Source organism: Strigops habroptila, chromosome 2 (genome assembly GCF_004027225.2).
Source record: "Strigops habroptila isolate Jane chromosome 2, bStrHab1.2.pri, whole genome shotgun sequence".
Taxonomy (NCBI): Eukaryota; Metazoa; Chordata; class Aves; order Psittaciformes; family Psittacidae; genus Strigops; species Strigops habroptila.
Genome location: NC_044278.2, coordinates 8,877,547 through 8,893,088, shown reverse-complemented (window position 1 = coordinate 8,893,088; position 15,542 = coordinate 8,877,547). Strand labels below are relative to the sequence as shown.

At 46.6% G+C, this 15,542-nt stretch overlaps 1 protein-coding gene across 3 annotated transcripts in view; it reads left to right on the top strand.

The window, feature by feature from the left end:
- Positions 1-7,672, top strand: part of IGSF11 (immunoglobulin superfamily member 11) — a 105,184-nt gene extending 97,512 nt beyond the window's left edge. For 2 of the 3 annotated variants that reach the window (XM_030471915.1, XM_030471917.1), the window contains exons 2-7: positions 634-797; positions 1,997-2,204; positions 2,957-3,112; positions 4,106-4,228; positions 4,461-4,611; positions 5,294-7,672. In XM_030471915.1, the coding sequence (XP_030327775.1) occupies positions 634-797; positions 1,997-2,204; positions 2,957-3,112; positions 4,106-4,228; positions 4,461-4,611; positions 5,294-5,744 (1,253 nt within the window). In that variant the 3' untranslated portion in view covers positions 5,745-7,672. The remainder of the gene's footprint in view (positions 1-633; positions 798-1,996; positions 2,205-2,956; positions 3,113-4,105; positions 4,229-4,460; positions 4,612-5,293) is intronic. The other variant, XM_030471916.1, reaches the window with a different exon arrangement.
- The last annotated feature ends 7,870 nt before the right edge of the window (positions 7,673-15,542 follow it).

Below are 15,542 nucleotides of genomic sequence, written 5' to 3'. Positions count from 1 at the left end.
TTATCAGGCTTTGAGCCCTTGTCCAGCCTGTGTGGAATGCAAATAAGTGAATGGTGGAAATGCTGGGAAATAAATGAGATTTGATGAGGTCCTTCATTATCAGTAGTCATTTTTCAGCAGCTAGATAGTAATACCTGGTCTGTAAGAGTTTCACATTTTTAACCCTTTAAAAGTAGCACTAAAATGTTTCTGCTCATGCGAGACTTTATGAGGCATAGAAGTAGGGGGAGAACACTTCTTACCTCTTGGTGAAGACTTTTGGAATGCAGTTTCCTTTTATGTTTCAGTGATGTTGGATACCCTTAAGATTGATGGGTTTGAAAACACACTTTGTTATCTCTTACCCCCAGCTTGGCTGCTCCTACAGCTCTTTCTCTGTTGCCAAAACAAAACCTATTGTTTTCAGAGGCTCTGAAACTAGAGTGTTGTCACTTAAAAGGGCCACCTATCTGCATGTGTTTGTGAAAAAGGTCTGCATGAGAGCAGCCTGATCTGTTGAAGGAGGAATATAATTCTTTTCAGCCTGAAATAATCGGTAAGGTGTAACTGTGCAAAACCAGGATGCTGCTGTCATGACCTGCAAGTGTATGGGGCCACTTGCAATGCTTGAACTAGGTGTCCTTCTCTTTCCAGGTCTGGTGTGTCCTCTGGAGGTGTCAGTCAGTTCAGGGAGTATCCAGGTTGCACGAGGCCAGACAGCAGTATTACCCTGCACCTTCACCACTAACGCTGCTCTCACTAACCTTAATGTCATTTGGATGGTCATTCCTCTTTCTAACGCCAACCAGCCTCAACAGGTAGGTCCTTTCTTACTGGAGCATGTATTTCTTTGGGGATTTCCTTTACCTCACCCTTTTTGTGCTGATCTGGGTGTAGATGCTTTACAACACTGAGTCTCCGGTTGTCCCAGAACTTCATTGTGCCTTCATTGCTGAACATGCCCCCTGGATCTTAACATGAATCTGTTTTCTTCAGTGCCTTATTAAGTGATGCACATCGTGTCCTTGGCCACCTTGGCTGGAAGTGCAGTTGGGTGTGCAGGTGTATGTGGTACTGTATTGCTGCCCTGGACCTTTGTGTTCAGAAGAGCACAGGAGATGTAATCCAGGTTTTGGTGCACTGTATATTGGATTTGGAGGACCTGGAAGCAGCGTCAGGCTTAAACTGGTGAAATCTATGTCAAATGTGCTATAACTCAATTCATAGACTCATCTGTCCTTTTGCTTCTCTTCTTTTGCACTGTCAGTTGCTTATGCAAGTGCCATTCCTATGAACATCAGCAAATGAGAGTCTGTCATGGTGGGCACACGAATCATAAGCTGAGATCTGTTTTTTGCCCACAAACTCTGACAGCAGAACATCGCCATTGCTCTGAAATGCATCTGTCTTGGGTCCCACTGCCCCCATCACAGGTGGTATTCAGTTGTGAGAACCTGCACTGATGAGTACTTGCTTCTCAGGAACTTGGTCTGAATATGTACAGCTGTGTAAGCTGCCTGACTGGTAGAGGCTGTGCAGGTTCAAGGGTTACATTGCCCGTCATTCAGTTCATCCCAATGATCTTTAGTAAGTGTCAAATCATGGCAGCACCTTACTGGCTGAGACCCCAAATGATGCTGTCCACTGGGCAGGTGCTTTTCAGCAAAGTACTCACTGACCTGTAAAGTCTCAGCTTCTCTACATTGGTTCTATCCAGATGGGTGATGACTATTATATGAAGCAGGCTGGTACTGCCAATCCAGCTATGCTGGAAGACTTGGGTATCTATCTGTTCTGTTACCTGTGAACATTTTTATTGACATAAAATAGGCTACAGAGCGTGTTCTTTTAGAGAAAACACCTCTGCTATGATGGGTCTGCCTTGGACAACTGTATACTGAGGTCTGGTTATTTAGAGATCTTTTAGGAACTGCTCCTTTTGGCTTCAGAAGCTCATGTTTTGCATGCTGTTCTTCCTCCTTACTCAGCGTTGTTTGAGCTTTCCTTTCTTTTCCAGGTTATTCTCTACCAAGGGGGTCAGATCTTCGGTGGTGCACCCCAATTCTATGGGCGAGTGGGGTTTGCTGTGACAATGCCAACCACCAGTGCCTCGATCTTCATCAACAACACTCAGCTATCGGATACTGGCACATACCAGTGCTTAGTCAACAATCTTCCCGACCGAGGAGTCAGGAATATTGGAGTCATTGGACTTACTGTATTGGGTGCGTTTTCTGGTGTTAGGGGGGAGAGGGGAGAAATAGGGACATCCCTGTGCATGGTAGTGCATCATAGCAGAGACATATGGTAGTGTACACATTGAAGCCCATCGGCATCCTGTGGTGAGGGGTGGTATTGTGGGAGTTTGTAGGGCACACAGTCTTCATATACAGGTAACATGTAATGGAGTTTTAAATTATGATGAAGAGAAAACTTTTGTGGCAGCACTGTGGTGTGGAGTTGCAAAGAAGCATGAATTAAGTATGAGGGCATCCTGGAGAGCTGAAGGGACCAGAACAGTTTTGCGGAGAAGAGAATGACTATAGATCTTCGCTTCCTTTTCATGAAAGCAGTTAATCCTGGATGCTCCTTAGGATGTTCAGTACTCCAGAGTGTGTGCCATTATAGGGATATGAAAGCAAAACCTGACCACAGCAACCTCTATTAGCTCTCACCACCCTTGCTGTCTCAAAGACAGAAATGTTCACCTTTTTCTCTAGCGAGGGATCTAAGAGAACTGGGCCCTGTGAAGGTCGGCAGTAGTCTGTAACCTTGATGGGCTGTGGGTTAGGAATCTTTGTGAATTGTCACCTCGCAAACCCTAAGGGGTACTTGTCTGCTGCCTCCCTCTTTTCCCCTTGTCACCTGTTGCCGGTGTCCTTGCTTTCCCCAGCAGCCCGTATCCAGAAAGAGCCTGAAACTCCACTGTTTGGTTGTATTTCCTGACCTGCTGTTACCCTCCCCTCTTCTTTCGCAGTTCCTCCTTCTGCCCCGCTTTGCAGAATCCAGGGGTCCCTGGACGTGGGCAGCGATATCACACTGACCTGCAGCTCGGAAGAAGGCATTCCCCGACCAACATACCTCTGGGAGAAACTGGACAATATTCCCAAGTTACCCCCAACTGCCACACAAGGTGCTCATTCTGTTGATTATACTCTTACTTCCCAGATGACGGCTTAGGCTTTCCCTTCTCTGAGCCGCCAGAGGAAGCATGGCTCATTGAGTGTTTGCCATCACTTGCATGGTCACTTTATTGGAACAAAGATTCCTAGAGCCCATGGTGGACTAGGTACCCTCCAGTGGCCACTTAAATTTTCATGAGTTTTTGGTACAGAAACATGTTCCCCATTGAGAAACAAGGGTCTGGTTGAATGGAAGAGAGCATGGTTGCCAGATGTTGGCATGTGGCTGGAGATCTCAGCTACTGACTCACCTGAATTTTAAACCAAATGAAAGGGTCATATATTGGAAACTGGGAGAAGGGAAGCAGAATCATCCTAGGAAAATACTGCCAGCTTCTCATACCAAGATCCCTGTTCTCTATGCTACTGCCAGAGCTGCCTTGCATATGCGTGAAAAGCAAGGCTCTGATCAGACTGGGTATCACCCAGCTCCAAGTCCCATCCATAAGATTTCTAAGTCTAGGTGTCCTGACCAAGTAGTGATAGCTGTACTTTTGCCCTTTATTTTGGTGTATTTTAAGAATACATAAGCTTTTTCATTTTACATAATTCAAGAATGAGGAAAATTGGCAGAGCATGGGGTGGGAAGCCCAGGGATGGGAGTGCAAGGGTCCACTTGGTAGGTGGATCTGGGTATAGGTAATAGAACATATCATCCTTCCTCCTTTTCCTCACACAATGCTGAGATTCCCAAGCTTTCATTTGCAGAAATTTAGCTATTAGAAGAAAAAGAAACACGTAGTGTAAGCTCCTGAAGACCTAATCTTGTCCATGGTTGGGAGGGGTGGTGTGTGCACGCACACACACACACACAGTGCTTCCATCTCAAGCTTATTTCCTAATTTATTTCTTTCATACAAAAATTCTCTATTTGCTGGCTTTGCCTTTTCATGGTTTTCCTCAAGGAGGGGAGGGATTTAAATCCTTCTTTTCTCTCTGACTAGACCAAGTCCAGGGCACTGTCACTCTCCGAAATATCAGCACTGTGTCCTCAGGTCTTTACCAATGTGTGGCTTCAAATGCCATTGGAACCAGCACTTGCCTTCTGGACCTGCAAGTCGTTGCACGTAAGTATTTTGCCAAGGGAGGCTTGGTTACCTGCTTCTGCCTTGTGACAGTAGAGCGTGTAACCATGTTTGCTGTGAGCCACCATGTGCCTCTCTATCAGAAGATTGTTGTGCCCTGGAAAAGGGGATGTTGCCTTTCCCCCCTTCCAAGCTACGTTAGCTTCAAATGCTCATGGATGGCCACAGCCCAGCGCTGATTTCTTCTCCATTCTCTGTTCAATTGTCCCTGCAGCCCATCCCCGGAGTATTGGCCTGATTGCAGGAGCGGTGGCCACAGGTGCTGTTGTGCTCGTGGTTTGCATTGTGTTGGTGGCTGTGGCACTGTTTTACTGGAAAAATAAACACAAAGAAGAAGAGGAGGAGGAGATTCCCAATGAGATAAGGTAAGAGGCAGGGAAAGCTGGTGGCAGGGAACCTCTGACTGCTTAGCAAAAGCAGCGGCTGACAGGAAGACAATCGGAACTCTCACTTTTGCTAATCCTGGGTTTATTCCCGTCGGTCAGGGGAAAATGTCCTTGTATGTTCAGAAAATGAAGGGAGCAAACGAAGAACGGTAATCACAGATCTTGTTTTCAGTATTGCCTTTATTGAGAGCTTTGACTTGGTGGTGTTAGCTCTGTAGGAGAACGACATGTTGGGGATCCAGAACCACAACATTAGGCAGTGATAGCTGAAAAGCGCTGGAGGTAGAACTTTGGTCTTCTCTGGTGTTACTCTCCCAGTGTTTCCCTCTGGTGGCTTCCTGCAGCTCTGCCAAGAGTCAGTTTCGTTGGTTGTACAGTCATACTGACTACCTGCGAAGTAGTAGTGGCTGATACAGCCACTGGTTTTGCCCCCCTAGACACATAAATGTGGGTTGTTTGCTTCAGTGGTAGGCACACGGACCAATTAATGTGCAAAGAGGTGGATTCTGCAAAGAGGGGTGAGTAAATGGACCAAGGAGTAATGCTGGTTCATGTTGGAGCTGTCCTTCACCTTGAACTGATGGTGTTAACCCCAGCAGGATGTGGTGGGGAGGTGTTGGACAAGCGGGACAGCACCCTCCATGTGCCCTCTCCTTCACAGGGAAGATGACCTGCCGCCCAAATGTTCCTCTACTGCGAAGACATTCCACGCCGACGCATCCTCATCGGAGAATGACACCCTCACCTCCTCCAACACCTACAACAGCCGCTACTGGAACGACCCCAAAGCCAACCATGCCACAGACTCCTTCACCCGTTTCAGCAACGCCAACGATGCCCACCAGCCCCCTTTCTCCCGCTCGGGGAGCACGAGCACCCGCCCCGTCTATGCCAACGGCGGCCACCCATCCCCGGCTCCCCCTAAGACGCTGGTGGTGACGGCCAGCACGGCACCGTCCCCTCAGGAGGTGATGCGCAGCAATGGCTCGGTCAGCAGGAAGCCACGGCTGCCGCACACTCGCTCCTATGCTGTCAGCCAGGCCACGCTGGAGCGGATCGGGGCTGTCCCCGTCATGGTGCCCGCTCAGAGCCGGGCTGGCTCCCTTGTGTAGGGCCATACCGGTGGCTGAGAGCCAAGCAAGGGACCTCTCCTACCTGATGGGGGCAAAGAGACCCTACTCCTTCCTGAAAGGCAGCAAGGTGGCGGGGGACACACACACACTTGCCTCTCCCCCTGCGCTCCCCTCTGGAAGCTGCTGCTGGCTGGTGGGACATCCTCGGCTGTGCCGCATTGGAGCTCCTTGTGCTGGTGGATGCTGCAGATGTGCCAAGGCCGGAGGAGCAGGGATGTTGGGATGTGCTCCCCAGCTGCTGGGCACTGGCTGGGACGTGCACCTGGCCCTGACCTTGGGGGGACTTTTGCTTTTGTTTCCCTCTAGGGATCAATTTCCATCCATTTGGGTCTTTCGGGGAGGCTTGGGGAGAGATATATATATATTATTTTTTTCCGTTGTTGTTGCTGTTTTATTTCCAAGAGGACGACAGCCTGCATTGGGGCAGGGAGAGGTGCTGAGGCAGGGTATGCCTCAACATGGCAGCCCCAGCTCCCTCCCCATGGCCCCAGCCCCACTGTTGGATGAGGAAGAGCAGTGCACCAGGGCCAGGAGGTATGGACCAGGCTGGAGGGGCAAGATGAAGGCGCAGCCACCAGCCTGGCCAAAGGGGATGGCTGGCTGAAGGCACTGACTGGGGAGTGTTTGTATTTATGTTCTGCAGTTCTTCCCCCACCCCAACACGCACACAAACCCACACAGACACACATGGGTCCTCCTCAGAGTGGACATTCTTCCTGCACTAGCTTGGGGTGCCACCAGAGCTCATGTTGTTCATGGCTGTGGAGGATGCAGCTCTCTGAGCATCTTCTGCTGAGACACTCAGTGCAGGGCGATGGTGCGTCGCTGCTACTGCTGCTTCTGTAGGGCTTGCTTCTTTTTGGTTTTAGTTCTGGTTGTTGCTGGAGTTATTCAGGAGGCAGAGAGGAGCAGGGTGGTGTGGCAGAGCAGCAGGCAGGTCCAGAGGCATCTGCCTGAGTTGTTCTGGTTTGGGGCAAGTGGCTTCAAATCCCAGAGCTTTGGTATTTGCATGGTGGGTTTTCCTTAGCCAGCCTATGCAGTGCTGCCTCGGCAGGGCACGTGTTGTGCTTGGAGCCCTCACATGGAGGCATCACCCTTTTCCTTCCCATTCTCCCACACGCACAGACTTTGCAGATGCTGAGGTTGGCAGGATTTGTTTCCACATCTCTCTCCTTAGAAAGAGTGAAGGCAGGGGCTTAACGGAGGGGGTAGCCCTGTGGAAGCCCACATGCTATCTCTCTGCCTCCCCTACTCCCCTCAATGTCCCGCGGCCGGGTACTGGTGGTATCTGCCAGTGGCTCTGCCATCTCCTCGCAGCCAGGGAGGTGGCTGTGGCTGGCACCTATCCTTTTTCTATTGCAACTAAATAGCCTTAATCAAAGCCAAGAGTTGAAACTGCTGAAGGAACCTGGTGCCATTTGGAGGGCTGGACTGAGGGCTGGGACTTACCCTCTTAAAGAGCACTGGCTTGAAGGGAACATGCCTGGATGGGTGTCTCAGCCCTCTTGCAGAACACCAACCCTTGCACATGTAAAGCCAGTGGGCACCTCCAAAAGCACCAGAGCCATCCCAGATCTGCTCTTGGAAAAGCAATGTGGGGAGTCACAGGTGACTTTCCGTAGCTCTCACATTGGAAAAAGGGTCTGTTTAAGCCAACAGACTCTTCCTCATCCCCACTTTCCTTGTCCTGGCACGGCTTTCCTTTCCCTAGCAGTGCACAAACCTTGGGCGGGCCCCTCTGCCCCAGCAGTACCTTTCAAATGCAAGCACAGACTCTGAAGAAGAGGAGGGGAGAGATGAGGGCTGGGTTCCCACATGGGCACACTGGCTTTCTGGGAGGTTGGGGGCTCCCAGGCAGCACTAGGTTTGAAGCTTGGCTGAGAATTTGTGCCTTCTTTGCTTAAAAACAAAATAAAACAGAAAGGAGGGGAAAAAAAGAAATAATCCAACCTCCCTTCTTTCCCCTCTACACAACTCCATCCAGAATGCGTGCAAACCCCTGCAGCCGTGCAGGCAGGAGGCTGCTCTGTGTGTGTGTACACATGGTTTACCAGAGCAATCCTCTTTCCTGCCTGTCTGCTCGCTTTGCTGCTGGGTGGTAGGATTGAAGTGGGAAGAAAAGTGGCTTTAGAAACCCTAATGTGGGAGGGGAAAACACAAAGGAAAACAATCAAAGAAAAGCCCAGACACATTCTCTCTGCTGTTGTAACAACCCCTGTGTGACATTTACAGGAACACTGCCCTCAGCAGGTCCCCTCCTCTACTGGGAAAGCTCTTCTGGTTCCTACCCTCCATGAGACTGTTTGCTCCTCTTTCTTTGTTCTTTCTAATTGTCTAAAATTCAATAAAACTTTATTCATATAAAAAAAAAATTTCTTACTGCCTTCTGCTGCTTTTTCCACCCCCTTTACCTAATTCTGTAACTACAGTCAATTTGGCTGTTAATACTCCTCCTTGATACGAATGGCAGTAAAGCAGCAACCGTGCAACCAAGAGCTGCATGCTCTTAGGCCAGCCAGTTCGGTAGTGAACACTGGTACTATAGTCTTGTAGTGAACACTGGTACTATAGTCTTGTTTTTGTCATTCATAATAGACTGACACATTGCCCTTGAAAGTACAATTTCCCAGGTTTCCAAGGTCTCTACTTCTCTAGACAAAGGTGAGTTTTATTTTCTGCCATTTGGGGGGAAAAATCCTTCACTGCTTTGAGTGATGTGGGTAAATGTCTTTTAAAATTGCCTAACTTTGCTCATGTATTAGTTTTCCAATATGAAACATGGCATGTTCATCCCAGAGTCAGAATTTAAGGCAGTCACCAGGATGGTCCTCACTGACTTTCTTTGGCTTTTGAGTAAGTTTGATAGGGGAAACTGTCAAGAAGCTAAGAAAAGCGCTGATCCCCATAGTCAGAGCATCTTGGGTGACACGGTTTAGTGTGTGGTGCCCATGCCCGTGGCAGGGGGTTTGGAACTAGATGATCTTAATGTCCTCTCCAACCTAAACTGTTCTATGATTCACACTTCCAGGGCATAAGGGCACTGGAAAGCACATGCTTCTTAGTCAACATCAATAGCTGCTAGCAGAAGGTTATTATTAGTGAGGGCAACCTGATGTTTTGCCAAAGATTTTGCATTTTTCTCTGTGTTTAATTTTCCCTGTTTCTTCTCTAAAATCCCCCAGATATTCTGAGAATGATTATTAAAACCAGAAACCTACAGATAAACCAGCAGTAATAATTCAGCCCTGCTGCGCATGCATCATGTTCTCATTCCTTGGTATTTTTCAACACCTAATTTCAAATACTCCTATAAATGTGCTTTCAGCTATAGGCCTTACAGTAAATGAGATGACAGCATTGCCATTCTTGGAAAGTTGTTGTAGGAATCTTATTGTTTCATTTTTCATCTTTTGGTTGTACAACCTTGATGTGACATTAATAGCATCTTTGTATTTTATTCCCATGATAGCCCTGTCAGTGTTCTGCTATCCTATTCATTCCTTGTCATGGCTTGCCCCTTACATCATTCTTTTGCATGGCTCTGCCTATTGATCTAGAGGAGAATTTCCTAAGAGACAGGATAGATTACCAGGCTTGTACAGCACCCAGGATGCTGGAGTTTTAGCCTGCAAATTGTATGTAGCGAGGCATTGCTGCAATATAAATATCTAGCCAAAAATAATACCAGTTAGATGACTGGATAGTGCTCCAAAGTGACTATTTATCATTAAAAAGCAAACAAAGGCCCAAGCTTTTATGGTTGTCAGTGGAAGTCACTACTGAAGTGCTTGAGTTTGCGGACAGCCTTCAATCCCAGCTGTGTAACAGGGATTGTCCACTACTGTGGGTGCCACCTATGTTACTTGAAATGTCAATACCTATTGGTTATATCACCTTCCACCAAAGAACGTCAGAAGAGAGCTTGTTCTAGCACAAGGATTAACTGTGTATCTGAGTATTGAGACAGAGAAATAACCATGGGAGGGTGCTTCATGCTTTAGAAGTCAAGATCTTTTTAGAGGCTGGTGTAGATGAGAGCTCAATTGAAAACATTTGGGAAGCTGTAGACTGACAGAAGGTTTTTTTTAACTTCTACAGCTTTTGGACTCAACTCTGCTGATTCATCTGAACTAAAAAAGAGTAAAATTACCCAGAGACATGCACTTCATCAAACTATTGCCAGAACACAGATGAGTTTCCAGAGAAAGCCAGTCTAACAGATGGTGTCCTGTCTCAGGCTACCTGGCTTCCCATAAGGACCTGGGATGCTCAGGAGATCAATCCACCTTATGTCATAGTTTAGGTCCTCATGAAGGGTACCTCATCAGGGTAGCCTCAGATAACACCCAGGACCAAAGTAACTGCGTGATCCATTTGGGCAGAGGAAATCAAACTGAATTTTTTTTACACTCCCCTAAAAGGAAAGACATTGGGGATTTTTCATGATAAATTTCTGGTTTCATCAAACCTATTGGTAAGGTTTTCCAAGTTACTGGATTTTTCTTGGAAGCAACGTTTTGCATCCCAGCTTCGTCTGTTTTAGGCATGCAAGTGCCTTTCTGTGTCTAACCGGGATCTTCCAGCCATGGTGCTGATGACTCGTAGGTGGATGAGTCTGTTGCATGCATGTGCTTACACTAAATGCACCCAAAAAGGTTCAGCAGATTCTCTTAAGAGGGTCTTCAGCATTTCTAAGGCAGAGGGCAGGGAAAACTGAGGAAATGGATCCCTTTCACATGTTAACTTCAGAGCAAACCTAACAGGCTGTCCTTTTAACTCATATGGCCTCTGTTAAAGGGATACCTGGAGCAGAGCAGGTGAGAGGTAGCTTGATGTGACTAAGTTGCCCTTCTCCCTGTGCTTTTTTCCAAGTGCTGCCGGCCATCCTGCCTGTAGCTTGTTCTTCTGATGCCAGCAAAGCAAGGGTTCCTCCAACATGCCCTTGTTACAGTAAGGCAAGATGTGTTGATGAGTTTTGAGAATATGGGTGCTGAGAAAGGGAATTCAGTGTCACTGAACGTCTGTGCTCAGGTGGGCACCAGGCGAACATTAGGGACAAAGCAAGCCTTGAAAGCAGGGAGAGTGACAGTCTATGTGTCTTTCCAGACTGCTTTCTTCCATGTCTGCCCAGCGCATTGCAAGTGCCAGGAGGATGTTACTAGAATTACCAGGTCTGCAACCTCCTAAGCAAGAGAAGGCACACATAAGGCGTTTCCTGAGCCTGGCACTAGCCCAAAGCTCTGTTGCCAGCTGGTGGGCACCAGAGAGGTTTCATCTCTACAGCTATTGAGGGGGAGAGGGAGATAGTGCGTGGTAAGAGCTTTGGGCATGGATTGGCAAATGCAGGGGTTTTGGGGAGAAGAAACTTGGAACTTCCCAACTCCAGGGCTGTGGGATATTTTCTTTAATGAGTTTCCATAGACAACAACAGTTAAAAAAGCACTTTTTCTCTCTCTGTGATAGAGGCTCCCTTGCTTTAGAGAGTGCTGCTGATGTGCAGGAATGGGCCATGCTAAAGCGTGCATGGCTAAAGATCAGACTCTTCACTAAGCCTTCTAATGCCATTTTCTGCTTATTATTTGTTCCTGATTTCCTCCTTCCCTCCACATCCTCTGTAGCATGTTTGAATGAGAAAGTGGGTTGGCAGGAAATTTAATCTATCCGTGTAAAAACACAAAACCCTAGAAACAAATAGCAGCAAAGAAGAGAGGAGATTAAGACACAGCTTGCATGGCTGGCTGGTAAGTGATTCTTTAGCATTGGGTGTAGCCTGGGTCAGCTCTTGGATTTGGACTTATTAATTCATACTTTGGAAGGGATGATGACTTGCTTCCAGTTGATATGCTGTAGTTTAGCTTGCTTGTATTTAAACCCACAGCCAGCCTTCCAGTTTCCTGGATGCTATCAATAACTGCAGGATTTCTCTTAGGTACTTGTTATTCTTAGAGGATCTCAAGATACTTTGGCAAGCTGAGTATAACAATCACCAGGTCATTGTCCATATGGGTATCTGAGATGGGAAAAATGTGTGTGCTCTGGGTTGCAGCAGCAGTACTTTAAGCTGTGGCAGTTTCTAAGGTTGCACAGTAGCTTAGAGACTCTCTTTTAGTGCTCTGCATCACTGGTACAGCATTTTCATTAGTGATCTTCTGCCTTCTTAGACCGAGGCTTGTGGCAAAGGCTTGTGTCCCCTGTGTCCCACATGAAGGACTAAAGGCAGCAGAGGCTAGAATTAGCTCAGTAGAAAAGCCAGTGTGGCTTTAGACTCTCAAAGTATCATTAGGGATAGAAGCTCTTCCAGAAATGTGCCACGAACATCATCAGTGCCTCTTCCTCTTGGCTGTGGTTTGCTGCTGGGACAAATATGCACAAAACTAAAGGTTGCCTTTTAGTGACGTAAGCCACAGAAATGGGTGAACAGGGTGAACAAGCATATGGACCTCCCACCAGCTCTCTCCTTGAGGGCTGCAGAATGGCCTGTTTCTGCTATCTATGAACACAATCTCCATATTCATAGATCTTGTGTGTGAATGCATCCTCCAAGCACCCATCCATGCTCAGGAACACCAAAAGAGGTTGAAAGCAAGGCCCGACTGTAAGGTGTGTAAACACCCTATGCCTTTGGTCAGCCCAGTCACCTAAAGCATGCATCCTATTTGTTTTCCAGGCTAACCTGTTGCACATTTCTCACATCATGATGGGTTTTACCGCTCCTCCTGTCCTTCCACAAGTTTCCTAGGGGAAGTTGGTTACTTTTGGGAATGTAAACAGGGAGGTTTGGGGCTATTGTCCCGTGAGCGGCTGAGCACTGGGCATTTATTCACTCTCTCCAGATTTGGGTCACAAAACTCGGTTTTTTTGGTGGCTCTACGATGACATCCTCTGGAGGGATGAAGAACTACATCGGTTCCTGTGCAGCTTGTTTGCACCAGGCTTCACCTCCTTAGTAGCTCGTAGGTTGGTTTCTTTTCCTTGTGGTCCTTCCAAGAACAAAGTACTTTGTGCCCTGCGTATGAACACCTCTTCCTTTTCTCTCCTACGACTGTTACTTAGGATATGTCCTTAGTACTGCAGTGTTTGCTGTGCTGTGGTGGGGAGGCTGGAATACTTTGTCTGTGTCCCAGAAGCAAATGGTTTTCACCATGGCCTGTCTTTAGCTTCCCAGCTATTCCTTTTGTTATGATGATCTGCGATTCAAAGGCATGGGGAATGGGCTGCTACATGTGCAGTACTAGGGAACAGATGGGACACAAATAGTGCAAAGAGATGCTGCTTCCTTATTTACCTGCATCAACCAGTGGAACTGACTTCTTATGGGCTCACAACCGACTCAGATTTGTTCTTCTGCCCTGCTGTTGAGGTTGAGAAGAGCTGCTTGGCTGAGCTGTGTAGCTCCTCCACACAAGAGCAATGTTTCAGAGCTTAGGAGCGCACTGAGTGGAAGAGCCTGCAAACTAAGTCTCATGTGCCTGCCAGCCAGCTCTGGGGATCCAAGGCTTGAGTGACCTTGTGAAAGCAGTGCCCATGCCCATGCTCAATAATGGGACCAGATTAGTTGCAGCATCAAGGACATTGGGAGTTTGGGTTAAGATACGAGAACAAAGTACTTCCTCTGGCACGTGTGGTGAGGCTTTTGGCCAAAAGGTAAGGTGATTATAAGCAAACCTCTCAAGTTAGACTTTCTTTTCAGCTACGTGTAGATGGGAAATAGGAAACATGACCCTGACAGATTTTGGATGTGACCAAGGCTCCAAAGCTTTTCACTTTACTCAGAGCCATCTCTAGCCCCAGGCAATGGGGTCCTAGGATATTAGAAATCAGAGAGGGAGGTCTGTGTTTACCAAAAGCTGGTTATGAAATGGTCCAAACCACAGCTCTAAGCCCAGCTACTCATCAAATACTGTGTGCCTTTGAAATACAGCTTTATAATCAGGATTTCCATGCCATGCCCTCATTTCTGTTCTTGTCAGTCAAGTCAAAAACATACAGCCCATGAGGCTTTTCTGGTAGCCTTTAATATAAGCCTGTGCTCCCATCTCTCCCCAGCACGCACCAGATACACAGTACATCTAACCTTTCCTTCAACTGGCACAAAGTTCCTTGTCCACTGGCTGGGAGGGAGCTGCAGTGTCTGACGGCTGTGTCATACTTCTGAGCATGGAGTTCAAGGTCTGCATTAAAATTGATCAAATCAGCCTCTGTCAGTTTTAAATGATTTTTGTTGGCCACAAAGGATTATTCTTGGGCTGTAGATCTTTGTTTTGTTTGCTTTTACAAAGGCTTTTGGAAGTTATCAGTGACTGCCTGTCTTCTAGATGTAATGGCCATGCATCTTTGCATCATATTTCAGTTCTCAAACTTAAGTCTCAGCATTAGACTTGTGTTATTCAGAGTTGCTGCAAATCCATTGATTGTCAGAGAGAAGCACAGAGGGAAGGGAACAGGCCTCACAAATGCAACTGCTACACAAGGTAGTAGTGGGAGAGAACAGGTACTAGGTGCGAGGTTGTTTAGAACATAGTCACTATGATTCTTCTCCACGTATTAATTTCTTTTAGGTCCTTTTCACTGTTCATTTAGAGCTTCTGTTGGTTTTTCTGTTGTGCAGCTACACTTTGTAAACAGAAAGATTATCCCTTTTCGTACTAACAGATTACCTTTAACACTTGCTGTTATCAATGTCATTAAAGTCAACAGGAATGGCTCCATTCCTGCATTTTCTTCCTAGTCTTTAACAGCAACATGATCAGGGTCAAAATTAAATTGTGGTGTGACTTAGAGAAATAAAGAGAAACTTCTGTTACCTTGTCTCCATCTTAGAGTGGCACGCAATGAAATGGAGCTGCTAAACTGATCGAGTTAACTTAGGGCAAGGCTCGATGTGTGTGTGTGCATTTGGGGCTGAGAGCAGTGTAGTTCAATTAAGGCGAAATGAATGAAGGCAGTATGAACTTAACTTGCAGCAAGGGTATTCACCCACAGTAGCACCCCAGTGTAAAACTGGTTTGCAGGCCAGCTGGTGCTGAAGCCATAAAACATCTTCATATAGGGAAGCCAAGTCACATCTCAGACATTAAAGAGTTAAATTCAAACTCCTTTTTGAAATTAAATATAAATTAAAGTAAAATTAAACATAAATTAAATGCAAATATAAATTTAAAGAATTAGTTAATTCTTTACTTTGTAGGCATGTGATTTATATCCTTCAAAGGAAGGAAATTACTCAAGTGGGTAGAAAAAAAGCACATTAAATGAAGACAAATACATTGGGCACTTGTGATCCAGCAAACTTGGTGCTGGGGTACTAGTCAGGGTTTCACTCTTGGCATTGGCTTGCTGCATGACATGGGGTAAGCAGGGATGCAGACACCATCCTGAGAGGCCACAGATGGGCTTTTAGAGTGCATGTCAGAGCCAGACCGATTGGCTAATCTGACCGTAGGAGCCTGAGAGTGAAAACATTAGCTTTAGTGTCTCTGAAACTTTTGTTCCCACGTGGAAAACCGATATAATCATAAAGAACAGGCTTGAGAAATACTTAAAGAAAATCACCTCATCTACACACGCATGCACGTGCACACATAACCCCCATAAGGTCCGACCTAAGAGGTTTAACTATATTTAATCCCTTGCTGAAAGATGGTTAACTTGCTTTTAAAGATCTCTGCTCAGAGACTCCTCAGTCTTACTAAGCAGAGGGATTAAAGGGAATGCTTCCAATATTGTTTCTGACTGACTGCCTTATAAGAGTTTTAATTTTTAAGGATAATCTACATA